The 25,801-nt window shown below is 48.8% G+C and overlaps 1 protein-coding gene across 1 annotated transcript; it reads right to left on the reverse strand.

Moving 5' to 3' along the window:
* Window positions 1–737: 737 nt before the first annotated feature.
* On the reverse strand, window positions 738–1,388 carry EI90DRAFT_3127384 (uncharacterized protein; the record flags this gene model as incomplete). Its single annotated transcript, XM_039064009.1, has 2 exons — window positions 738–1,176; window positions 1,237–1,388. 2 exons carry the CDS (start codon window positions 1,386–1,388, stop codon window positions 738–740), a joined length of 591 nt encoding a protein of 196 aa, XP_038913224.1.
* Window positions 1,389–25,801: the final 24,413 nt, after the last annotated feature.

Below are 25,801 nucleotides of genomic sequence, written 5' to 3' on the forward strand. Positions count from 1 at the left end.
ATACATTTGGATACACAGAGAGTGTCCTAGATATTACAGCAAGGGGATTCTCTCAACATCAAAGTTAGATCCTGTCTCCATTCTGCCATGTTGTAAGAATCTCAGTGGGGGTCATCGAGAATGATGATCAACTACATATGGCATCAATAGTAAGAGTTACTGTTAGAATGTGTGGATTCGGATGACTCCGGAATGGAATCGGAGACTTAGCGTGGAAGGACCTTGGCCTCAGCGACTCAGGCAGAGCACTGTGCCATTGCTGGTTGTCCTAGGGGTCCCTAATTTCGGATCTAGCAGAGGGAAAGTCTCTTGGGGGAATTCAGGTTGATTTCGGACTGAGGTTACAAGTTACTAGGTACATTGTATATAAGGAGGGGTCTGGAATCAAAAGGAACAAGGGTAGGATGAAAGGAGACAAAGGGAGATGGAAAGAGGAACAACACCGAGGGTCAAGGGTTTGACTCAATGGTGTTTCCCAAAGGAGGAATGAAGGGCCAAGGCCCAAGGAGGAAGGAAGGAGGTTGGGAGTGGGGAATGGCTAGCTGAGTGAATAGAAAGGAAGCAGCAGCCCAAATAGGAATGAGGGAGAATAGCGGTATTGAATAGGACAATGCAATAGTTGCAAGGTCCGAGGTAAGTCCGGAAAGTCTGAACTCGGAAGTTAAACTCCGGAATATTGGCAAACATAATTAAATGGAATGAGCTAACCAATACAATGGGTATAAGCGGAGGTGGGGTCAAAGTCCGAGGTCGGAGCTAAGACCGGAGGTTCCGGAGGCGGGGACGCGAACGGGATTCCGGAGCGGAGGCCCGGAGTCAGGAGCATAGGTGTTGCGTACTTGCCTGGAAGGTGTCGAGGTTGGGGTCGGACCCGGAATGTTCCGGAGTCGGACTGAAGGTGGTGTCAGAGCCGGAGGTGGGATAGCCTCTTGGGAGTCAGCAAGGAGGAGGTGACGGAAGGGAAGTAGGACCCCGGAAGTCAGGTTCGGAGTTCCGGGAGCCCGGAGCGGAGGTCGGGATTGTATGGATATGACAGTTACCCATACCCATGTGCCTTGAACTGCCATCGTGAGCCTTGCAAGATGACTCTGAATGGAATCCAGAGCAATGATGGAAACACTTCCATTATTCCACCATTTGTCGGCTTCCCAAACCCGGATGTGAGAGTCTTGGGCACTGTCCAGAAGCATGTACTGCACATCAGTGTATCGACCATAAGTATGGCAATGCTCTTACAAAGGGGCCCACACTGTGTCATGTTTTGGCATGTAAGGGTGAAACCATTTGACCATGCCAAATGCCATTTGCATTGCTCCCATACCGAGATTCTCGTTGAATGAGAGGATATGTGTGTCAGAGACCAGATCGAGACAAAGGAATGTCTCCATGGCAGAGGGCTTTGGCCTCAGCGACTTATCCCAGGAGCGCTGTGCCAAGTTACACATCCATGCCCTAACTTACTGACTGGCAACGAGAACTAAAGGGGGTCAACTCTAGTCGATTTTATTACTGAGGTGCAACCTATGTACAAGTTGAGTATATATAGTTACAACGAGGGTGGGCCTGTAAATGGCAGGGCCAAGTGGAGCGGAGCTAACGGAGTTAAACATTAGCCAATTGAATATTACCGACAAGTTGGGTTATGGGGTTAACGGAATGGTAGGCAATAACCCAGAAATGGAAAGGAGGGATAGGCCCGAAGGTGGGCTTGCAGGGCTTGCAAGTGAATTGCCCAGTGGAGGCAGGAGTGCGCTAGCGGACATCGGAGCTGTCCGGAAGCCTTTGGGGCTCCATACTTAGGGAGGCATAGGTAATATATTGAAAAGAGGGGGTGGTGACCATCGAGGGAAGCAGAGGTGATTGCAGAATATGGGAGCTCCAAGGTTAGTGAAGAGGGAGCAGAGGTAGTCCGGAGAGTTTGGAGGTAGTGGAAGTCAATGGCCATGTATGGATATGACAATGTGTGAGTTCACCACAACATAGTGGTGCATCCAGCAGGACGTGGGTAGTGGTATGCTGTCTGGGTGAGGGTTGACAGCAGTGTATTGATGCAGCCTAAGGCCTGGATGGCAACGCTGCAGATGACCTATTATTACAATGGAATCAGCAAGCATCAGATCGTACTTCTTCTGCGGTGCCGGGCCTAAGCTGATCTGGTTGAGGGGGAATGTTTCTGAGAGTGCATGCTTAGAATTCTGAATTATATACAATGAGAGGGCATACCATCTGCAAGGCCCATATCAAGCTCTCGTGCCAGAGCTTGGACTGTACCCTGTTCATCTGTCGAGGCATTCATCAGGCAAGAGGCTGCTGCCTTGTCCAGCAGATTGGAAGTCGACAATGCCTGGCTAATCTGTACTAAGGTGAATCAAGAAGGGGGACCATCAAAATGTAATTAACCATGCACAATTTGAGAGATGTGAATGGTATGGTGGAATTCACGGAAAAAGGATGCCTTGATTTGCCTGCCACCATGATTATTGGATTTGTAGCTTTTGAGGACCTTGTTCAGACACTCGAATAGGAATGTCCAGAAGCCATAGATGGGGCCAAAGTCCCAGATGAATTCAGCAGTATGGACTGCATAGTGGTGATTGGGTTTGATCATGTCAGGGCCAAAAATCTGATGGCAGCAGGTCAGTGGAGAGATCGAACTTTAATGCAAACCCACCTCAAACATGCCCTTGAGATACTGTAGCATATGGCCCTCACCCATTGCAATCTGCTCTTCAGTTATCGTATGGGATAGCCAACACTTGAGTGCCATTGTGAGGTGGAAAAAATTCATGGGCTCATCTGGGTGAAGCTTAGCCATCCCATTGTTGAGATTGAGACTGCCACCAGTAGTCATTCTCTTCTTCATCAGTTTCCTCTTCTTTGGTGGTGGTGGTGGTGGTCTCGGAGCCTCGTGGCCCCTTGAAGCATTGTCATCCATGGGGGCCTGTGAGGATCTGAGTTTAAGAGCATCCCAAGACAGTGTAGCTGTCATATCCTGGAATCCCGACCCCGTGCACTCCCACCACACCACACCTTCCTAACAACTTCACCATCCCCTACACCATGCCTCCCCACTCCCCAAGTCACCTTCCCTCCTGACTGTCTCAGCTCCGGTCTGGTTGCGGCACACCAAACCTTGGCCACTCCCATCCCGGAAGCTCGATCCCGAGTCGGAACATTTGGAGACCCCGGATTTGCTCCAATATCCCGACGGACCTCCAACATCCTGTGACATGCCCTTAAACCTCTCCTCCACCCATTTCATTTATTTGAGTCACCTAACATCCTTTGGATACGCAACTCCACTTTCGGAGCTACCCGCATCCTTCGGTGATCTCCCTCACATTATCACTTATTAGTCACCTTCTATTCTTAGCACGACTACCTTCTTCCTTTCATTCAGTCGGCTAACCCCCTTTACCCATTTGTCTTCCCCATTCATTTTCCGGCCTCCAACTCCACCCTCCTTGGCCCAACACCTCGGTTCCCCGTTTTAAATATCGTTCGGGACCTTTTGGTACCTCTCGGTATCATACCCGTAGATTAGAACCTGTAGTTCCTCAGTTCTAATCTTGACTAAAATGCCACCCAAAGTCCCTCTGAGTGAATCCCGCTCCCATTCTACAAGATACCTCAGACATAAGAAATACAAGGACTAACTGAGATGTAATGGAGGCACAGCGCTCCCTCCGAGTCGCTGAGGCCATGTCCTTCTTAGAGCCTCTTGTACCATCCAGCAGAAACAGGCTCCCTGAGAAGCTTCGGTTCACTACCGGAGCCCTCAGACCCCCCTCTAGTTGAGCCCTGCCTGCATTCGGACTCACACATTTACCCCCTTCCATCTCGGGTTTTTGACAGTAGCAGTAGGACTGTTGATTGATGTACTGATTGATTAATACCCGAAGCCAGCTTCTCTTGTGCATGTCGCTCCTTCACCTCTTTCTTCTCCTGTTCCTTTTTTTGTATACATTCCTGTATCATCTTCTCCTTGTCAGGGTTCAGCACCCTGCCCTAGGGTGCCCCAGACTCCCCAACCAATCCCTTCCTTCCATTCCTTCATTGTTGCCTTGTTGTTGCCTTTCTGTGTTGTGTATCCATGTGCACAGGATAGTGTGGGAACTTTCTGAGTGAGCAGCTTGCCCAGAATGTTCCCACACTTACTGGGCACTGGCACCTGGATGTTCCCTCCAGGTCACACTACACAACTCTAGGAGCCATATAGTTGTGGGCATGTGACCCATTCCTTTATATAGCAACCATGCGGGGAGATGAGACCTTTACACTTCTTCTCATCTCATGCCCCGCATAGGCAAGTGTATATATTCCCTTTCTTTTACTATACATCTCATGCCCTGCATAGTGTGAGGACAGGTCAGATGGGGGCTGAGGTCAGGGAGCCTCTGAGTCCGAGGCCAGGCCCTGACACTCCTGCTCTTCCTGTGTGTGGACAGCATCTGATGGTAGATATGCCTCCCAAATGATTGGTATTTAACAAAGAGAGTTTAGTCTGTCTTAATACTGGCCCAACCCAATTAACTTACAGTGATGGGCCCAAAAATCGTTGCCATCAGCAGCCACTGATCGGCTGTCAGGGAGCCACCAGCTGGCTCCCCGACTGCCGTTGGGAGTGTTGCCAAGTGACCCAGTACAGTGAACTAATGGCACTCAGTGTGGATGGCACAAGTGGAAAGAAGGGACACATGTTTGACAACAATTCATGGAGGAGGTTGAGTTCGTGTTTTGGGTGCAGGATGCCGAGGGACACCCACATGTGGTAAAAGTGATTTTTGCTGAGACCTGAGTGATTGATGAGCAGCAAATGGCAGAGTTAAAGTGGCACATGGGACTGCACCTAAGATGAGGTTGTGCATTGGATCGAGCACTATCATCCTACAAAGATCAAAGTAGGGGAGTTGGGCTAGTTCACACCAACAATTGGAGTGCTGTTTCACGTGTTTCTCCCTTTGGGCTTTGGTGTGAAGGTTGCGATAAATATCTCCGAGCCATCGATATTCAGTGTCAGTCCATGGAGGAAATCCTAACCAAAAGTCCATTAAGTGAGAAAAGTAAGACGCAACTGAGGAATGCCATACCATCCATTGTGAGTGCCACCGGGCCCTGCTTCCTGGACAGGTTCACCCAACACCACATACAAAACAAGGTATGGCAATGAGATCCAAAGCCTCCCAGTTTGTGTGCTGCCAGCGCATCACAGATGACACATAGAAGGGCCACCCGAAGCCTTCGACCGTTGGGGTTCTGTGGCATCTTCACAATGATTCCATCCTCCCACAGTCTCAACAGATCATTGACGAGAGGTCACATGTACCTCTGGACCTGGTCAGGTGAAGGCTCCTTTGGCCCCAGGATAATGCCAGTGAGGAGGAGGTTGGATGTTTTGTATCTATGGGAGACATTAGCATAATCCACCTAGAGAAACCCACCATCCACTGACTTGAACATTGGAGGGAGGTTGGCTATGCACAAGGACATTGGCCCAGAGGAGTGAGATGCGGCCTGGAGAGAGCAATGGTACGAGAACCTGACATCAAACATGTGAGGGTTATGTGCCAACATCACTCAACACATCGCTCACCAATCAGCACCTAGAGTAAGCCCAATGCGCAGCTCACTGTTCGGGCCACATAAGTGATCTTCAGGGTCATTCCGAAAAAAAGGTTGGCCATCAGGGCCTAGTGTCGAGCGTGCAACCTGGCTGTTGAATATATCCTGATATAAACCCTGTTCTGGGTGTCGATTGGGTAACCTGCACCACTCATCAAGAAGCTCCTCCATGCTGGGTTGCACAAGTAGCTCTTCCAGTTGATGGCTGATGGATTTGAATGCAAAGCGCCGCCTGGGCTCACATTGTTTTGACAGACCACAACAGTGCCTGGAGTTTTGGAACCCTTGAGCATCGTCAAACAGACAAGTAGACTCCTCATTTTTAGCACATTCAGGACAGAAGTCAGGGGTCGAAACGAGAGCAGGATAAACTTCTTGGCAGACAGGGCAAACAGGAAGGATCTGGAAGTCCATCTGGCTCTACTTCCATATGTGAGTGGACAGTGGTCAGTGTCATGGCCGAAAGGATGCCCTCGTTGGTATCAGAATTGGTGAGAAAGGCGATGATAAGGCGAACAACAGATAGAATTGCCCTGATTACACGAAAGGACACATGGTGATATGCATGTAGCCAGATAGCCAAGAGGTACAATATTTGAATCGGTGCCCAAGCATGCGTCAATGAATAGGGAAGAGTGGTGGATGATGATGATGGGATTTGAAATGGATCAGGGGAATTCTCATCTGTCCCATCCGGTACTGAGACAGAATATGTGAGAGGAATCATCGGCACCGAAGAGATGGGCAGTGGGTGTGAAGCCACAGGAAGAGGTGAAGTACCCCTTCAAGAATCTACATCCAGGTCGTCTACCCCAGCATGAACCCCAAACGGATCACCAGAGCATGTAATCAATTCTTTGCTGTAATTATATCCTGTTGTCAAAGCATCATAGCGAGCTGAAGTTCCCGACACATTGAGCTCTTCCACTTCATATTGTTCCTCCCCTCTCAGAGACTGTGCTGTCATTTCATCATGACAGCCACTTAGGTGAGATTCAAAGAAAGGGGATGGTGGTTGAGAATGAGGGGATAGATCGGGTGCATGTCATATCCATACTCAGCCAATGACTTCCACTACCTCCAAACTCTCCGGACTACCTCCGCTCATTCTTCACTAACCTTGGAGCTCCCATATTCTGCAACCACCTCCGCTTCCCTCGATGGTCACCACCCCCTCTTTTCAATATATTACCTACACCTCCCTAAGTACAGAGCCCCAAAGGTTTCCAGACAGCTCTGACATCCACTAGCACACTCCCACCTCCACTGGGCAATTCACTTGCTTGCCCTGCAAGCCCACCTTCGAGCCTATCCCTCCTTTCTGTTTCTGGGTTATTGCCTACCATTCCGCTGCAGGAGAAATAATATTCAAAGAATAAAACAATGATCTATCAGCATAGTCAACAAACAGGTGACAAGTTCAGATGTTTAACAGATCTCATGATCTTTATGAGACTGGACAGACATTAGAAGATCATTATAAATTATCTACACCCATGTAGCATGAGATTTAATCTACTACAAGCATGCCTAGAACCTGGCATAGGTGTAATATTCAAAGAATATATCCCTACAACAAGAAAATAGCACATAGACGGCAGAATAAGAAGGAACATTGGAAAAGAAATGTAAATATCTCGGGAACCAGTAAACCTTTGACTGTAATCTTTGTACCATCTAAAAGGGCTGTTTCTAAACTTTATCCGCGGTTTTGTTTCATTCTAAAAGCTTCAAAACTGACGGAGATATCGCTCAAACGGCGAAACACCTTATAATTCATATATATTTATTTGCTAATTCTTATAAAAAGTAATGTGACTCAAGGGAAATATATTGGCGCCCGGAAGTCTGGCGGACCAAATACCATATGACAGAGTATTCCCCGACGCGGGCGGACAGTTTTTGATCGCATCAGAAGAGGAGAAAATGCTAAAAAACCGGATCTTGTATATTTTCCCATGATTCATCAAAACTTTTTGATTTCAAGCTCAAATAAATCGGAACAAAGGAATGATTGATGATCTGGATCTCGGATCATAAGCATAAAGTGATTCAGAAGTCCGCGGATCAGTTAATTAATTGGGAAAGCTCTAGAACATTAGTAATGATGTGGCTTCACAAAAAGGGGTGAATTAGAGAACAGTCTAGAAAGTTCCTTTATAGCCAAGTCATTTCTAAAGATAACCGTTCGTAATTAAGGCGGTGTAGAGCATAGCTTTAGCGCTACAAGACACCGCTAAGATCGGCCCAAAAGACAAAGAACTGAATTACTTATTGCTGAGTCATGTCCTAAGTCCATTATTAAGCTTACACAGCCCAAGCCCCTATATCATTCTAGAACTATCTATAATACAAATGTAGCACATGTAACTAGTGCGAGGCGTGGGAGTAGAGAGGCCTCTCAAAAGCATAAAAGGCCACCGCTTCTGCCCCCTCTCAAACCTCAGGTAGAAATAAAAGTTTAATTCTCCTCACCAGTGGTTGGTTCATTTGCTCCAAAAGATAAAAGCAAATATTAGTTGTTAGCTAATATAAAAACTAACACATCACTCTAAGCGTGAGTTAGGGTCAGTTAGACACAGCTGAACAAAAGTGTCATAGTGAGAATTAGTGAGAATTTAGTGGAGGGACTTCTTAATTGAATAATCTCTCAGTAATATTTGGTTATCACACCACAGGAGAAAAGTGAGCGATCCTGAACCTGCTAGATAACTAGCACGCACTCTAAGCGATAGAAAGAGCAGTTTAGTCACTCCTGTATTGAGTAACATTTATTGCGGAATTATTTTATTAGTAGTTTTTCTTCAGTAAATTATCAGGAAAATCATGTCCTACTGAAAAGTGGTATATCTAGGTGTAATATTGACTAGAAATCATAGTAAAGTCAGTATAGAATTTTATCCATAGACGATCTATACGTCAGGTGAGATTGTTGGGGGGTGTTTATTGTTGTTTAGACAGTGAACAATTATATATTTGGCAACCAAAACATGGTCAGTACGCAAATCAGCACAAACTCTAATATCGTTATTGGACATAGGAAACTGGTTACATAAGGTGATCCAGCTCCGCTCCTTCACCGCATGGATGAACAAGGCATCCATGCTCAAGCAGATAAAATGGAAAAAATCCGCAACTGGCGAGAGCCAGTAGACCACACAGGAGTCCTAAGATTCCTGGGAATGGTAGAATATCTATTGATATTCATGCCAAACATCAGTGGCTACACAGGACCACTGCAAAAAATCTGCTCAAACAAGCAGACATTCAGGTGGACACCACTCCACCAGAAATGCTTTGACGAGATCAAACATCTAGCATGCAGGGGTCCAATCCTGAAGCCTGTCCAGTGGAATCCACCGGGAAGCCTCTCAGAAGAAGAGAGGACCAAACTCCATGTCTGGGTCATAACAGACACATGCCCAGCAGGCATGGGTGCACTAATTGGACAAGGCAAAAAGTGGCAGACTTGCTGCCCGGCCGCACTCATGTCCAAAAAGTTCACCAACACACAACGTAGGTACTTCGCCTATGAGCTCGAGGCACTGGGCATCCTCGAAGCACTCATGGGATGGCAAGATGATTTCATGGGAGGCCGTGAATTCACAGTAATCATGGACCACAAAGCTTTGGAATATTTCAAAGCGAAAAACCACAACTAAGGTAGACACCTGAGATGGCAAGCCTTCTTCGCAAGCTTTAATTGCAAAATAAAATACGTGGAAGGCCACAAGAACAAAGTGGCAGACGCACTCTCACGGTACTACGACTCGTCAACTGACAAGGATCTGCATTTCGATGACTATGTGTCAGTGGACATCCATCTGGACAAAAATGCAGAAGATACTATCCCTGACAGAATTGAGGAATACAAAGAACTGCTGCTAAGCAGTACCCTGAGTAAAAACTCAGAGAAAAAGAGACTCGCAGCAATACACATGAGAAATACCCTAGAGGAAGCTCTAGGGGGAGCAATAACCTAGAGGAAACTCTAAGGGGGGAGCACCCAAAACCTGGAAGACATCATAATTCCAGAAGAGAACCTTCGAAAACAATTTGAAGGAAAAGACCTCATTGAGGCAATAAAATCTGGATACTCACAAAGCCAGATCCACCGGGAAATCCTAGAGAACCCGGGGAATTTCAAAAACTTCTCCATAAAAGATGGGCTGATAACCCGACTTGGAGAAGGAGGAATGACCCAAATAGTAGTCCCGAAAGGGAACTACAAAAGGAAGTCCATTTGAGGAATATTCCTTGAAAACATCCACGAAACACTTGGACACTTAGGATCCAAAAAAACAGTGGAAACCCTCTGTTATGGAAATGGGAATTTCCCATTTTAGACTCTTATGGGTTCTGTATCACATGATTTGTATAGTAATAGAGTTTAACCAATCAACAATTAACCAAAAACCCGCTGTGCTAACTTCTGTTACACCACATGTCAAACCATCTGTGAAACTGTTAGAATGGGCGGACTCGGACGACTCCGGAATGGAATCGGAGACTTATCGTGGAAGGACCTCGGCCTCAGCGACTCATGCGGAGCGCTGTGCCATTGCTGGTTGTCCTAGGGGTCCCTAATTTCGGATCTAGCAGAGGGAAAGTCTCTTGGGGGAATTCACGTCGATTTCGGACTAAACCAAAACGAGTATGTACAAGCGCCGACATATATAATGGAAGGGGCAAAAGCACAAGGAAAACAAAGGGTAACCGAATTGGAGCGAAGACGTCCGAACGGGAACAAAGGGTAGAAGGAGCAGATAGGTACCGAAGGTCATAAGGCAGGACCTGTGATACATCCGAAAGGAGGTAGGGGGGGCAAGGCCCAGAGGGGCAGGAGGATGAGGGGAAGTGGGGATGATGACTAACTGGCTAGAATAGAAAGAAGCAGTAGTCCAAATAGGGATGAAGGGAAAACGCGAGAAATACATTACAGGCGGCGAGAGTGCCGAAGGCGGTCCGTGAAGCTCAGGGATTGCGGAGCTTACAGAGGTTACGGAGGCGGGGTTGAAAGTCCGAGGAATATTGGCAATGGTGTTTACATAGTATGAGGTCACCAATGCAATGGACTAAGACCGAGGTGGAGTCAAAGTCCAAGGTAGGGACTATGATGGAGGCTCGGAGTAAGGTACGAGCGGTGTCCGAGTGCGAAGTACGGAACAGTGGTGGAAGGTCGTAACTTGGCGGAAGGGTGGCGGAGGAGTAACGGAGGGAGGAGAGAGGGGACAGGTAAGGGGAGAAGGAGTGGCGGAAAGGAGAGTAGTCAGGTCCGAAGGTGAGTATCGGAGCGGACGGGGGAAGCGTAGGAGGATAATGGGAGGGTGGAGGTGTTGTGAAGGGGGAGCGGAGTAGTAGGAGGGTGGCGAGAGGTAAGGAGGAGGTGTGTTGCCAGGACCGAAGGTGAGTATTGGAACGGCAGCGGTAGGTTATGACTCCGGAGGTGAAGGGGGTGGGGGTCCGGAAGTCGGGTCAGGGTCGGGTATGCACGGATATGACAGAAACCACCTGTAAACCATTATGTCCAACCCCCTTCCCTATTCCTGTGCCAGAACGGACGAAAATGGGCGCTTCCGGCCCCATTTTTGTAACACCCTCCGTCAATACTTCTGGTGGAAGTCGATGAGGAAGGATACCCACAAGTTCTGCAGGTCTTGCGGAACTTGTCAAACAACAAAGAAAAGCACCAGGAGAAATCCCGGACTGCTTCACCCACTCCTGACCCCAGAAACACCATGGTCATCAATAGCCATGGACTTCACAGGTCCATTCCCAACAAGCTTGGGATATGATTACCTCTGGGTAATCATTTGCAGGTTGACATCCAACGTCCACCTAATTCCAATAAACAACAATGAACACATTAGAACTAGTGTTCGTATTTCTTCATGAAGTTGTAAGACTCCACAGTCTACCACACTTGATCATATCAGATCGAGACTCGAAATTCACGTCAAAATTTTGGCATGAACTACACCAAATACTCGGTGTGCAGTTGAAATTCACAACTGCATTCCACCCACAAGGCAACAGCCAAGCGGAAAGAATGATACAAAAAGTAGTACAAATACTATGTGCAATGGTTAGACCAGATCAACGTGACTGGGCAGCGAAACTGTTGATGGCAGAATTCGCCATCAATGCAAGCTCAAACACATCAACAGGATTTGCCCCATTCGAATTAATCTATGGCCATATGCCAAAGATGTGCCTAACAGCACCACCCTCGGACTACCTGGGAGTAAATGACTTTGCCCAAAAGGTGAAGGAAAACCTCATGGCAGCACATGACGCGATAATACACAATCGCACTGCTCAAACAATCCAGGTGAATAAGAAAAGACACCCGGACCTGCCTTTGAGAAAAGGCGAGCTTGCATACTTATCCATGGATAAGCTGAACTTACCCAAAGGGAGGGCAGGAAAACTAAAGCCCTTATACATAGGGCCTTATGAAATTCTGGAAACATTTCCAGAGACGTCAAACTACGTCCTCAAGTTGCCACCACAACTTGAACAATGCGGAATCCACCCAAGATTCCACGTATCCTGGCTCGTACCTCATGAGCTGAATGACCAAGAAATCTTCCCAAATAGGGAAGCAAACATATTCTATGATTTCGGGGAAGACCCTGATCACAAAGCAGTAGTTCGCAAAATCTTAAACCACATGTGGGTTCACAATGAACTCTGGTTTAAGGTTAAATGGGAGCTAGGGGACACCACATGGGAACCTGTCATATCCGTGCATACCCGATCCCAACCTGACTCCCGGACCTCCATCTTCACCACCTCTGGAGTCCTACCCTACTGTTGTCCGTTCCGATATTCACCTTCGGTCCTGACACCACACCTCCTCTCACCCCTCATGCCACCTCCACTCCTCCATCCTTCTCCTGTCCTATCTCTGTCTGCTCCGATACTCACCTCGGACCGAACACCACTCCTCTCACCACCCTCCTCCTACTCCTCCTCCCACTCCTCCGCTTCCTCCTCACAACACCTCCACCCTTCTGTCATTCCCCTACCCTTCACCCGTCCGCTCCGATACTCACCTTTGGACCTGACACCTTTCCTCTCCTCCACTCCTCTCCCTTTTCCTCTTGCCTCTCTCTTCCCTCTGGCCCTCTTCCGCCAACCTTCCACCAAGTTACAACCTTCCGTCGCTGTCCCATACCTTGTACCTGGACACTGCTTGTACCTTCGCTCCAAGACTCTGTCATAGTTCCTACCTCAGACTTTGACTCCACCTCAGCTTTAGTCCATTGCATTGGTGACCTCATACTACATAAACACCATTGCCAACATTCCTCAGACTTTCAACCCTGCCTCTGCAACCTCTGTAAGCTCCGCAACCTCCAAGCTCCATGGATCATACTCAGCACTTTCACCATTTGTAATGTATCTTTCGCGCTTTTCCCTCATCCTTATTTGGACTGCTGCTTCTTCCCATTCTAGCCAGTTAGTCATCATCCCCACTTCACCTCACCCTCCTGCCCCTCTGGGCTTCGCCCTCCCTATCTCCTTTCGGATGTACCACAAGTTCTGACCTATGACCTTCGGTACTGCTCCACTTCTGTCATCCCTTTGTTCCCATTTGGACGCCTTCATTCCGATTCAGACCCCCTTTGTTTCCCTTGTGCTTTCGTCTCCCTATTATATACAGGCGCTTGTACATACTCGTTTTGGACCTTCAGTCTAAAATTGACCTGAAATGCCCCCTAGAGACTTCCTGCTCAAGGCTTCTGAAATTAAGGACCAAATGGACAAACAGCAATGGCACAGCACTCCACATGAGTCACTGAGGCCAAGGTCCCTCCTTGCTAAGTCTCTGGTTCCCCTCCAGAATCGTCTGCCCTTGCCCAGTTCTAACAACCCCCATCTAACCTGTCCTCACACTATGTGGGGCTGTCAGAGACCAGGTTGAGATGAAGGAGTGTCTCTGTGGCAGAGGGCTTTGGCCTCAGCGACTTATGCCAGGAGCGCTGTGCCAAGTAACACGTCCGTGCCCTAACTTACTAAACTGGCAACCAGAACTGAAGGGGGTAAACTCTAGTTGATTTTATTACTGAGGTGTAGCCTATGTACAAGTTGAGTATATATATAGTTACAACAAGGGTGGGCCCGCAAATGGCAGAGCCAAGCGGAGTGGAGCTAACAGGGTTAGACATTAGCCGATTGAATATTACCGACGAGTCAGGTTACGGGGTTAACGGAATGGTAGGCGATAACCCAGAAAAAGAAAGGAGGGATAGCCCCAAAGGTGGGCTTGCAGGGCAAGCAAGTGTATTGCCCAGCGGAGGTGGGAGTGTGCTAGCGGACATTGGAGCTGTCCGGAAGCCTTTGGGGCTCCATACTTAGGGAGGTGTAGGTAATAAATTGAAAAGAGGGGGTGGTGACCATCGAGGGGTACTGTGAGGTCTTTGGGTAGCTCAGCACACAAGGCCATAAGTGATACAAGTATGTGTATTTTACGGTGGTGTGTAAGCAGTTACCCGGAGGTTCCCGCTTACCCACGTGACTATATGTGTCTAATTTACATGTGACTCGGGGTTCAGGGCTATTGCCCTGACATTCTCCCCCCTTGCATTGCATTTGCGATGCATACAAGGTTGATAGTGAAATAAAACAAAGTTTTAATAATTGATTTACATTGAGTTTGGAATTATCAATGAGTGTTTTGTTTTGCCACTTTAAAGTGGGCGATTTTATACGTGTCAGTGAAGGAGAGAGAGAGGGTTTAAGGAATAAATGAGTGTGGGCTGTTACTTTGAAGTGAACGGTGATACATGGGTATTGCAGGGAGAAAAATAGTGGAGTTTGTTGAAAATGAATTTCGACCCAAAGGTTGTATGTCTTTGGTGTTCCTCACTTGTTCCGTGAGGGTTCGTGTGGAAGTGGTGTCTACACACAAGTGGTGGTGGATGTGGGTCTTTTGGCGGAGTGGAGATTTCCGCAATTGTTACTTGCAGTTCCTCGCATACAGTATTGTGTGCGGGGCCTCAAGTTGGGGGAAGGTGTTTTCATGGGCGCCTCGATGGCATATTACCATGTCACTTTCCCTTGTCTCAAGGGTGGAGTCATTGCCCTGGAGGAGGGTTTTCCTCCAGATTGTTCATCTGGACATCTGATTGCTGTGTCGGATGTGATGACGTAGCCTGGGCTACATCGTCGGGCTGTGGGCTCGACGAAGTGGCACTCCCTGGGTGGGAGCGGGTTGTTGTGTTCCTGAGCTACTTGGCTCAGGTGTGGAGTACAGTAGGTCTACCGTTCTTCCCATGGGGAAGGGTGGTCGTTGGGCTGGTTGTCCAGCGTGGAGACTTGCATCTCTTTCCCGGTATTTGGAAGCTTTCGCTTCCCGTTCCACAGTTCTTGCACGTTCCTCAGGAGTCCTGAGTGGTTTGAACTGGGACTTTAGATAGGCGGCTTTGCCTAGACTTTCCCAGGAGATTTTTCCCTTATTCTCCAGGGAATTATACTCCTCCACGAGTCTTGCAATACTTGGGAGTCCCAAGAAGTATTTCTCGGTTTCCTTCGCTTTATCGTGAAGGGTTCTGTGTACCTTGCCGCTTTTGAAGGCGGCTTCGGCCTGTTTGTACCAGTGTACGAATTCTTTCCCACTCACGCTTGTCCACCAAGCGTATGCGGCGTCATGTGGCGCTTCTGACCCCGCTATTCTCCTCATGGGGAAGTTGGGGTCGAATGTTACGTCGACTGGAGCTTTGACTTTGCCAAACTCGTTGAGTTCAGCGGTCTCATATAGCATGTGGACACTTCCCTGCAGGGTAGCTTGCCCATAGGGTGCTGAGGTACTCAGCGGCCTGCCACCTCTGGCAGTGGTCCCCGTTTTAGGGTCTGCCATCGGTTGCCTACCACTCTCCCTCTTCCCCTCGACATGGGTTTGCCCTTCTGAGGGCGGGCCCTTATGCAACCCGGACAGGGTCGCCTGCCCACGGGGTGGCGGGATAGTCGGTGCCCCACCCCTTGATGCGCTAGTCCCCATGTGGGGTCACGCCTCATGAGGCCCGGAACCGTATCCCCTCCCCCTGCCCTGGGAGGCCCCCATCATGATGGGTTTGGCAGCGAGGTCTGCCAGTGCGCATGCCTCTCTGAGGTCGCGTTTCAGTAATTCAATCTCCCTTTTTTGGAGATCAACTTCTCTCTCTGTGTCTTTCAGAGAGTCGAAGATGCCCTCAGCATCTCTTCATGCTCTGTTGTATTCGCGCCTCCAGTGGGCGCAATGGCCGCAGGCGTCTTCTGACACCCTCGAGTTATCAGACCATGCCCGTTTGGATGGTCTGGACAAGGAGCCGCTGTCGCTCCCTCGTCTCCCTCCTATGAGGGACTTCATTTCTTTCAGCTCCTCGCGGAGCTGACCTGTCTGAGCAGCTACCGCTGATGCGATGGCTGATTCCCAGCCTGCATTTGGCTGGGGTGTTGTTGGGCCTGGGCTGAATTGGCCAATCCAGGGGTTAATCTGGCCAGGGAAGTTCCCTGGGGAGTATGCCTGGGGCTGCAGCAGCAAATGCTGCCCCTGGAATGGTGCTTGTTGTGCCATCGGTGCAGTTTGCACCGCATATGGTTGGAAGCCCCTCTGAGGAGGCTGGGGGTATGCGGTGCCTGTTAGCAATGCGGATGGTTGGTTCACGGCACTCATTTGTGCTGTGTGCATCGTGTAGTCCATGGCGCTTATCTGCGCCTGGTGTTGTTGTTGTTCTGGGGAGCCTTGCTCTCCAGGTTGTCGTATTTCGATGTCTGGTGGCTTGTTTGGATCGAACCGAGGGTTGCCTCCCCCAGAGAACGACATTTCATTGTTATGTTTCTCATGGTGGTGGGAGGGGTTTTCATTCTTGCATGCATGGGATTCACTGCACTGGTGTGCTTTTTTTGCACGTGAGTTTGTGGTTCACGTGGTCTAGGCGAGTTACTCGCCTTGCCCATGTGATTTCTAGTACATGGTGTGGCTGTCCAGGCGAGTTACTTGCCCAGAACTTTCCCACACTTTTGGCTGTGGGCCATCGTCCCTCGGCTTTACTTTCTCTGCCTCCGTTTTTGGGGGTGTAGTGATGCCGAGAGTTCCCTGTCTTCTTTGATAGGGAGTTTTTCTGGTTCCCTTACATTTTGTAAGGTGAGGTACTCGTCCAGGTGGACGAGGTCGTTGCAATTTCCTAGGGGTTCCCATGTGGTGTCCCCTAGTTCCCATTTGACCTTAAACCAGAGTTCGTTGTGAACCCACGCATGGTTTAAGATTTTGCAAACTACTGCTTCGTGATCGGGGTCTTCCCCAAAATCGTAGAATATGTTTACTTCCCTATTTGGGAAGATTTCTTGGTCATTCGGCTCGTGAGGTACGAGCCGGGATACATGGAATCTTGGGTGGATTCCGCATTGTTCAAGTTGTGGTGGCAACTTAAGGACGTAGTTTGACGTCTCTGGAAATGTTTCCAGAATTTCGTAAGGCCCTATGTATAAGGGCTTTAGTTTTCCTGCCCTTCCTTTGGGTAGGTTCAGCTTATCCATGGATAAGTATGCAAGCTCGCCTTTTCTCAAAGGCGGGTCCGGGCATCTTTTCTTATTCACCTGGATTGTTTGGGCAGCGCGATTGTGTATTATCGCATCGTGTGCTGCCATGAGGTTTTCCTTCGCTTTTTGGGTGAAGTCATTTACTCCCGGGTAGTCCGAGAGTGGTGCTGTTAGGCACATCTTTGGCATATGGCCGTAGATTAATTCGAATGGGACAAATCCTGTCAATGTGTTCGAGCTCACATTGATCATGAATTCCACCATCGACAGTTTCGCTGCCCAGTCGCGTTGATCTGGTCTAACCATCGCGTGTAGTATTTGTACTACTTTTTGTATCATTCTTTCCGCTTGGCCGTTGCCTTGCGGGTGGAATGCAGTTGTGAATTTCAACTGCACACCGAGTATTCGGTGTAGTTCGCGCCAAAATTTTGACATGAATTTTGAATCTCGATCTGATATGATCGAGTGTGGTAGACTGTGGAGTCTTACAACTTCACAAAGAGATATGAATACTAGTTCTAGTGCGTTCGTTGTTGTCTTTATTGGAATTAGGTGGACATTGGACGTCAACCTACAAATGATTACCCAGAGGCAATCATATCCCAAGCTTGTTGGGAATGGACCTGTGAAGTCCATAGCTATTGACGACCATGGTGTCTCTGGGGTCGGGAGTGGGTGAAGCATTCCGGGATTTCTCCTACTATTTGGGTCGTTCCTCCTTCTCCAAGTCGGGTTATCAGCTCATCTTTTACGGAGAAGTTTTTGAAGTTCCCCGGGTTCTCTAGGATTTCCCGGTGGATCTGGCTTTTCGAGTATCCAGATTTTATTGCCTCAATGAGGTCTTTCTCTTTGAATTGTTTTCGAAGGTTCTCTTCTGGAATTATGATTTCTTCCAGATTTTGGGCACTCCCCCCTAGAGCTTCCTCTAGGGTATTACTCACACGTATCGCTGCAAGTCTCTTTCTCTCTGAGTTTTTACTCAGGGTACTGCTTAGTAGCAGTTCTTTGTATTCCTCGATTCTGTCGGGGATAATATCTTCTGCATTTTTGTCCAGGTGGATGTCTGCCGACACATAGTCATCGAAATGCAGATCCTCGTCCGTTGACGAGTCGTAGTATCGTGAGAGTGCATCTGCCACTTTGTTCTTGTGGCCTTCCACGTATTTTATTTCGCAATTGAAGCTTGCGAAAAAGGCTTGCCATCTCAGGTGTCTACCTGAGTTGTGGTTTTTCACTTTGAAATATTCCAAAGCTTTGTGGTCCATGATTACTGTGAATTAACGGCCTCCCATGAGATCATCTTGCCATCTCATGAGTGCTTCGAGGACACCCAGTGCCTCGAGTTCGTAGGCAAAGTACCTACGTTGTGTGTTTGTGAACTTTTTGGACATGAATGCGGCCAGGCGGCAAGTCTGCCACTTTTTGCCTTGTCCAATTAATGCGCCCATGCCCACTGGGCATGCGTCTGTTATGACCCAGACATGGAGTTTAGTCCTCTCTTCTTCTGAGAGGCTTTCCGGTGGATTCCACTGGATGGGCTTCAGGATCGGAGCCCTGCATGCTAGACGTTTAATCTCATCGAAGCATTTCTGGTGGAATGGTGTCCACCTGAATGTCTGCTTGTTTGAGCAGATTGTTTGCAGTGGTCCTGTGTAGCCACTGACGTTTGGCATGAATATCGATAGATATTCTACCATTCCCAGGAATCTTAGGACTCCTGTGTGGTCTACTGGCTCTCGCCAGTTGCGGATTTTTTCCATTTTATCCGCTTGAGCGTGGATGCCCTGTTCGTCCACATGGCTTCCTAGAACGTCTAGGATTGGGGCAAATGGCTGGAATTTTTTCCAGCTTATGTAGAATTTCGCCCCTCCAGGCGAGTGAACAACCACAATAATGCTTTATTGTGGTTTTCCACCGAGCTTTGTCAGGGGACGACTCCCGGGTCCCCATGACCCTCCCCTATGGTCCACAGCCTGACCTATGAACAGCCCTATCCAGGGCAACAACTACTGTGGGTAAGGAGATGAATAGATAAAGCAGTAGGTAAGGTACACTTGCCTACTGTGGGTAAGGAGATGAGAAGGAAGCTAACTTCTCATCTTCCCACAGTGGCCACAATATCAAGCAAACTTCCAGGGATACCCGGAAGTCACATGAAGGGATAGGAACTGGGCCCAGAGCATGCGGCGCACGGAGCATGTGCGCATGTGGGAAGCGCAGCAGGCGGATGCGGGTCTGGATGCGGGTCCGGGTCCGGGCTAGTCAGGGTGTGTGCCCTGACAAGCTTGTGCTGGTGAATATATCGTTGAACCAGACATGTAGGCGTCTGCCTACTTCTCCTCGTAGTTCCCAGGTCAGTGCATGCTGGAAGGTGCAGGGAGCGTTGCAGTCTCCTTGCTGCATCATGTTCAAGTTGTACATCCCGTGGGGCATAGAAAATGTTGTCCTATGGACGTCGTCTGGATCCACACATATTTGTTCATACATGTCCGACATATTGATCTTGGATCAGTATGTTGCTCTGGCGACTGATTCTTGGATCAATTGCATGTCTGGCATTGGTGTGACGTTGTAACGGGTCTATCGCCTAGACTCAAGACAGAGAGAAGGGGGAGGGTGGTAGTGTGCGTGGGTGTGGTTCGTTGGGCCGGGTTTTGGTCCGTGGGTGCTACTGAGTCTGCAAAAACCTCAAACAAACACTCACCTACATCTCTCTTGGACGTCAAGGCTGAGTATTATGATGTGAGGGGTCTTAGACGTGAGCAGCTAGCTCAGAGGGGGCGTTAGGGTCGTGGATGGCATCTTTGCCACTTGGATGCAACTTCTGCTTGTCCCTTCACGGGTCTATTCAATACTAACTTGTTATGTACAAGCTGTTATCTAGTTTTTATATGTTTGAAATGAAATGAATGGACTAGGGGAATGTAAACGGGCCGTTAGGCAACCGTAAATGATGAATATCCAATTGGGAACAAAGAAACAATAAGAGAAATATGAATGAATGGGGGATATATCATAACGGGTCCGAAATGGGAAATGTAAAAGTTAACTCCGCAACGCTTCGCCACGGCGCCCGCCTATCCTCCCGTCAGCAACCTCCTCGTCTCCAGCTTTCCAACGAGCCCCTATTCGTCCCATTTGGTGCAGTACTTCTTGAGATGTGGCCATTGACAGGTGCTGTCAAGACCGCGTGAGAGTATACTCCGTGCTGAACCATCCGGATATGGGATTGCCATTCTGGGAAATGCTCCGGGGGTGAAGAAGGGTGGTAGAGCATCACTATCGGGTGGAAAAACGGCTGGGTTGTGTGTGTGGGTATGGAGGTCTGGAGAGGGGGTGAAATTGGTGGCATGGTTGGGCGTGGGAATTTTGCTTGGGGTTGTCGGGAATGATGGGGAAAATATGGAAAAATATGGAGTGAGTGTATGGAGTGTTGGATAGTGATAGAATGAGTATTGGGAGCGTTAGTGGATATGTACTGTGTGTTGGTGACCAAATTCCGCAGAATCCGACTTTTTGCGGTACACGGAGTTGTCCCCACAACAACGTCAAGGATCATGTTTGAGTTACGATTCCTCGCATCTATTACCATGCGCAAAGATCCATCTGCTTTGTGGATACACAGTAGCGGGCATGCTCGCTCACTATTCACAGGATACCACCATCCTGCTTTTACATAGCGATCTATTTTGGTCGCTAGTGCTTCCTGCAGTGCTGCAGGACATCTCGGGGTGTTTTCCCAAAATTTCTTGTTCAGATCCTTCAACGGGATTTGGTGGTTCACTTCCCTCAAGGGAGGCATTTCTAATGGCGCTGGCGCCATTACGGTTTCGAATTTCTCTCTCCACCACTCCCTGAGTATTTCGAACTCGGGGTTGTTCATGGAGAGGCCTTCCAGATGTGGTACATCTGGAAGTTCTAGTCCTTCCGGACTAGGATTGGGCCAACCTTCAGGGTACTTTCTTTTGATTACCCTGAGGTGTGTTTCAATCCCGCCTCCCTGTCAGGGTGGCTTCTTTTTTGGTTGTTCTCGAGCTCTTGCTCAAGTTTTCCATCCATGTGATCTCGTCACATGGTCTTCGCTTATTCCAAGGGTGTCTATGTTGCCCTTGTTCACCATTCTCACTTTGTGGGACCAGAAGTCTAAGCTTGCCTGGTTTTTGTTTAACCAGGGGGCGCTGAATATGGCGTCGTATCTATCAATGTTAATTACATTGAAGTAGTGTTTTTCTACATGGCCGTTGATCTCAACATCCACATTTGTTCCGAACAAGATCTGTGATCTTGTTCCTTTCGTCCCCATTTGAAGGACGACTGGGTTCTCCAATTGGAGAATTGGGATGTGGACCGCACAGACAAAGTCCGGCGATAAAGCGTCCATTTCGGCTCCACTATCGAATAGTGCATAGGCTTTTATGCCTGCTATTTTTATGTGAGCCATCAGCGTTCTCTTTGTTGAGAGCGGTCTGTTTGTGGGGTATTTTCCCGCATCTTTTGAGATGCGGAATTTCGCATCAAACAAGGGGGACTGGGTTTCGATGGACTTTTGGTCCTTCTTCCCTTTGTCCTTGTTTTCCTTGGGTACTTTGGTGTATTTCCCCAAGGTGTCTTTTCTTGGTGCTTCTACCAAGGCTTCAGTGACTTTTTCGTCTGCCGTGTTTTCTAACTGGTGTGCTACAGCCAGTTTGATTTTGTAGTTTATGTCATTGTGATCGATGACTGACATTGGGCCCATCCTTATGGTCCTGATGTTGATTTCCTCACCCTCTGAGTTGGGTGAGTATTGAGGTCCTTTGTATGGGTCCTCTACTTCGAAGCTTGATGCTTCGGAGTTACCAGAGTTGTTCTCTGGTTTCTCATCTGATGAGTCTTTTGACTCTTCTTCCGTTGAGGTCGCGATCTCCATGGCAGCTATGCACCTTGGTTTTTCATCGCCCGTTACATTGTGTCTTGGGCAATCTTTCGTTTGCCCTATTTTGCCGCATTTGCCGCAAATTGGAACTGACTTTTGGTCAGTTTTCCTCAAGTTCTTCGAGGATGTGTCCTCTTTCCATCTGGGTTTCAGCTCTTCAGCCTTCTTTCCTGATGGGAGGGCTCTGCCGTGGCTCGTGGTTGCCATGGTAGTTGTTCGGGTATAGTAACCTGATTTGTAGGCTGAAGACATCTTCAGCCCATCAATTATCTCGTCTACACGAGATATTGCTTTTAACATCTCCTCATTTGAGGAGAAGTCTGCTCTGATTCTATCATGAGCAATCATTTCCCTCTTCCATTCGAGGGGAATGTAGTTTAGGAACCTGGCATTGAAGGATGCCTGGTCTGGCGGCGTCACCATCTGGGACGCTGCTTTGGACAGTTCTAGGTAGAACTGTTTTAGGCCTTTTTCTGCTTCATATTTCACATTGCGGTACTTCTTTGTCGTGTTCAGCGCAGCAGAGGCTTTAATGAAAGTTCTCATCAATATGTTGAGAACTTCGAGGAACATGCCCTCGTCTCCTCTGAGGAGAGTTTCATCTCGGAGTCTCATTCCGAGGTCGAACGCGGGCCCCCCCAATCCACGAATCAAGCAGTCCAGGTGGACTTCGTCGAATTGAGGACCTTTGCATCCTCACGAGGCGAGGAATCCCAGTAGTTCTGTGAACCACTGCCAGAACGATTCCATGTCATTCTCCCCTGACCATTTCTTGTCAGGGAATGCTGGCCCATTTTTTAGGGCTTCAGGCTTCACTCCTTCTGGGTAAGGAGTGAGTATTCTCACTTCGGCCATTCTTATGGCCTTTTTGTACCATTTCTCCAGGTACTCTTCTTGCTCCCCTGCCTTCACAGGGTCACTATCCAATGGAGATCTCTCCTTTGGGGGGGTTTTTGCTGGGGGAAATCTTCCTTGCAGCGTTTCTTTGGTTTCAGGCGAATTCGCCTGAAGTTGTATTTGGATTCTCTCATTGTTTTGAGAGGGTGTGTTTGAGTTACCTCTCTGTTCGAGAGGTCTGTTGTAAGTGGACGTTTGGCCGAACCTTTGGTACGTGCCAATTCTCCTCCTAATCTCTGAGCGATGCCTTCTTTCAGCATCGTCTTCTCCTATCCTTGGGAGAAGGATCTCCTTAGCATCTCTGTCAAGTCGCTGATGATATTCCAGTGTGCTTTCACTGGTCATTCTTTTCGTGAATTTTTCATGAGTTCTATTTATGTCCTGGATCGTGGTCCAGGGGTGTTTATTTGTTCCCTCACTTTTTTGTGAGAAATTTATTTCCTTCAGCAAGTCTGTCTGTTCGCTGATTTTTTCAGTCAACGCGTCGATTGCGTTGGCCATTCTTTCTAGAGTTATCTCTAGATGAGCCATACTATTGTGATTCGTTTCCTCGATCTTTTTTTGGATTGAGTTTATCACGTTTATTATGCGCAATTCCTGGTTTTCCAGGAGGAAGTTTGGGCAAGCAGGGACTCTCCCCAGTTGACATTACCACTTCTGGGGGTTCCAGAATGGGTTCTTGGAGTGAACACTCCACGCTCACTTTGTTTAGGCAAGGCCGTTGCGGAGGGTGCTTCCCTTTCATAGAGGGGTCTGTTCGCTAGTTTTTCCTTACTTTTCCGTAAGGCTTCCTCAGTGAACTCCCTCATTTCAGTTCGCCTCCTCTTCATTATCTCGGAGACCTCCTCTGAGGTTGGCGACCTTGCCTTGTCTGGCATGGTGTGTGGGAGTGTAAACAGCGGAAGTTCTTTTGGAGCTTCCACGCTCTGGGAGTTCCTGCTCTCAGGGCATATCTTCGCACCTTCTCGGGCTTTCAGCCTGAGAAGAAGTTGGTCTTCGCTTTCCGTCCTCCATTCGGACGGAACCTGGAACAAGTCCAGTAGTTTTTCGGATAGTCGACGCGGGGGCTCTTCCCTTTGTTTCCCTTTGTCTGCCTTTGGGGCTTGACTTGGGGGCGTGATGTCAGGGGACGACTCCCGGGTCCCCATGACCCTCCCCTATGGTCCACAGCCTCTGGTCTGGCCAGCCCTATCCAGGGCACAATCCTACTGTGGGTAAGGAGATGAGATAAAAGAAGGGCAAGTATATACACTTGCCTACTGTGGGTAAGGAGATGAGAAGGAAGCTAACTTCTCATCTTCCCACAGTGGCCACAATATCAGCAAAACTTCCGGGGATACCCAGAAGTCACATGAAGGGGTAGGAACCGGGCCCGGAGCATGCGGTGCGTGGAGCATGCGGTGCACGGAGCGTGCGCATGTGCGGGAAGCGCAGCAGGTGGAAGTGGGTCCGGATGCGGGTCCGGGTCCAGGCTAGTCAGGGTGTGTGCCCTGACACGTGAGGGGGGACTCCAGGGGATAGCCGGGCCCTGGAGTTTCCTGCGACTCTATCCAATCAGCTTTTTGGGCTGATCGTTTGGCACTTACGCGTTTATTGTGCAAGTTGATCACCTCATGAGGAGGTGAGGGGTCTTCCCCAGTTTGGGTTAAATCGGTATGTCATGGAGTTCTGGGGGTATTAGGCCCTGCACTTACTCCACATAAGTTTCTAAAACCTTCAGGGGCCAGCCCTGAGGTGGTTGCTAATGCTGGATCGTGTTGATCCTCATCATCGTCTGATGACAGCTTTTGGTTTGAATCTCCCATGATGGGAGATTGCGGTTTCTTAATAAACCGCTCGTTGCTTTTTAGTGTCGCTGCAGATGCAACTTTGCCCTTGCGGGCGTGTTTAGGCACCATACGTGCTACCGAGTCAGATGTTAAGAGTAGATAGTTGTTGTGGGTTGTGTTGTAAAACACACCTCATACACTTAAAAAAGTGTGAGGTCTTTGGGTAGCTCAGCACACAAGGCCGTAAGTGATACCAGTATCTGTATTTTATGGTGGTGTGTAAGCAGTTACCCGGAGGTTCCCGCTTACCCACGTGACTATATGTGTCTAATTTACATGTGACTCGGGGTTCAGGGCTATTTCCCTGACAGGTACCGAGGTGATTGCGGAATACGGGAGCTCCGAGGTTAGTGAAGAAGGAGTGGAGGTAGACCGGAGGGATCGGAGGGAGTGGAAGTCGATGGCCGGGGATGGATATGACAGTAAGGCCCTATGTATAAGGGCTTTAGTTTACCTGCCCTCCCTTTGGGTAGGTTCAGCTTATCCATGGATAAGTATGCCAGCTCGCCTTTTCTCAAAGGCGGGTCCAGGCATCTTTTCTTATTCACCTGGATTGTTTGGGCAGTGTCATATCCGTGCATACCCGATCCCAACCCGACTCCCGGACCTCCTCCTTCACCACCTCCGGAGTCCTACCCTACCACTGTCCGTTCGTCCTGACACCACACCTCCTCTCACCCCCCATGCCACCTCTACTCCTCCATCCCTCTCCTGTCCTATCTCCATCTGCTCCGATACTCACCTTGGACCAAACACCACTCCTCATGCCACCCTCCTCCTACTCCTCATGCCACCCTCCTCCTACTCCTCTCGCCACCCTCCTCCAACTCCTCCACCCTTCCATCATCCTCCTACCCTTCTCCCATCTGCTCCGATACTCACCTTTGGACCTGACAACTCTCCTTTCTGCCACTCTTCCCTCTTTCCTCCCTCTTCCCTCTGGTCCTCTTCTGCTGACCTCCCACCAAGTTACGACCTTCCGCTGCTGTCCCGTACTTCGTACTCAGACACCGCT

This window comes from Cantharellus anzutake (assembly GCF_015039405.1).
Source record: "Cantharellus anzutake strain C23 chromosome Unknown EI90scaffold_43, whole genome shotgun sequence".
NCBI classification, from domain to species: domain Eukaryota; kingdom Fungi; phylum Basidiomycota; class Agaricomycetes; order Cantharellales; family Hydnaceae; genus Cantharellus; species Cantharellus anzutake.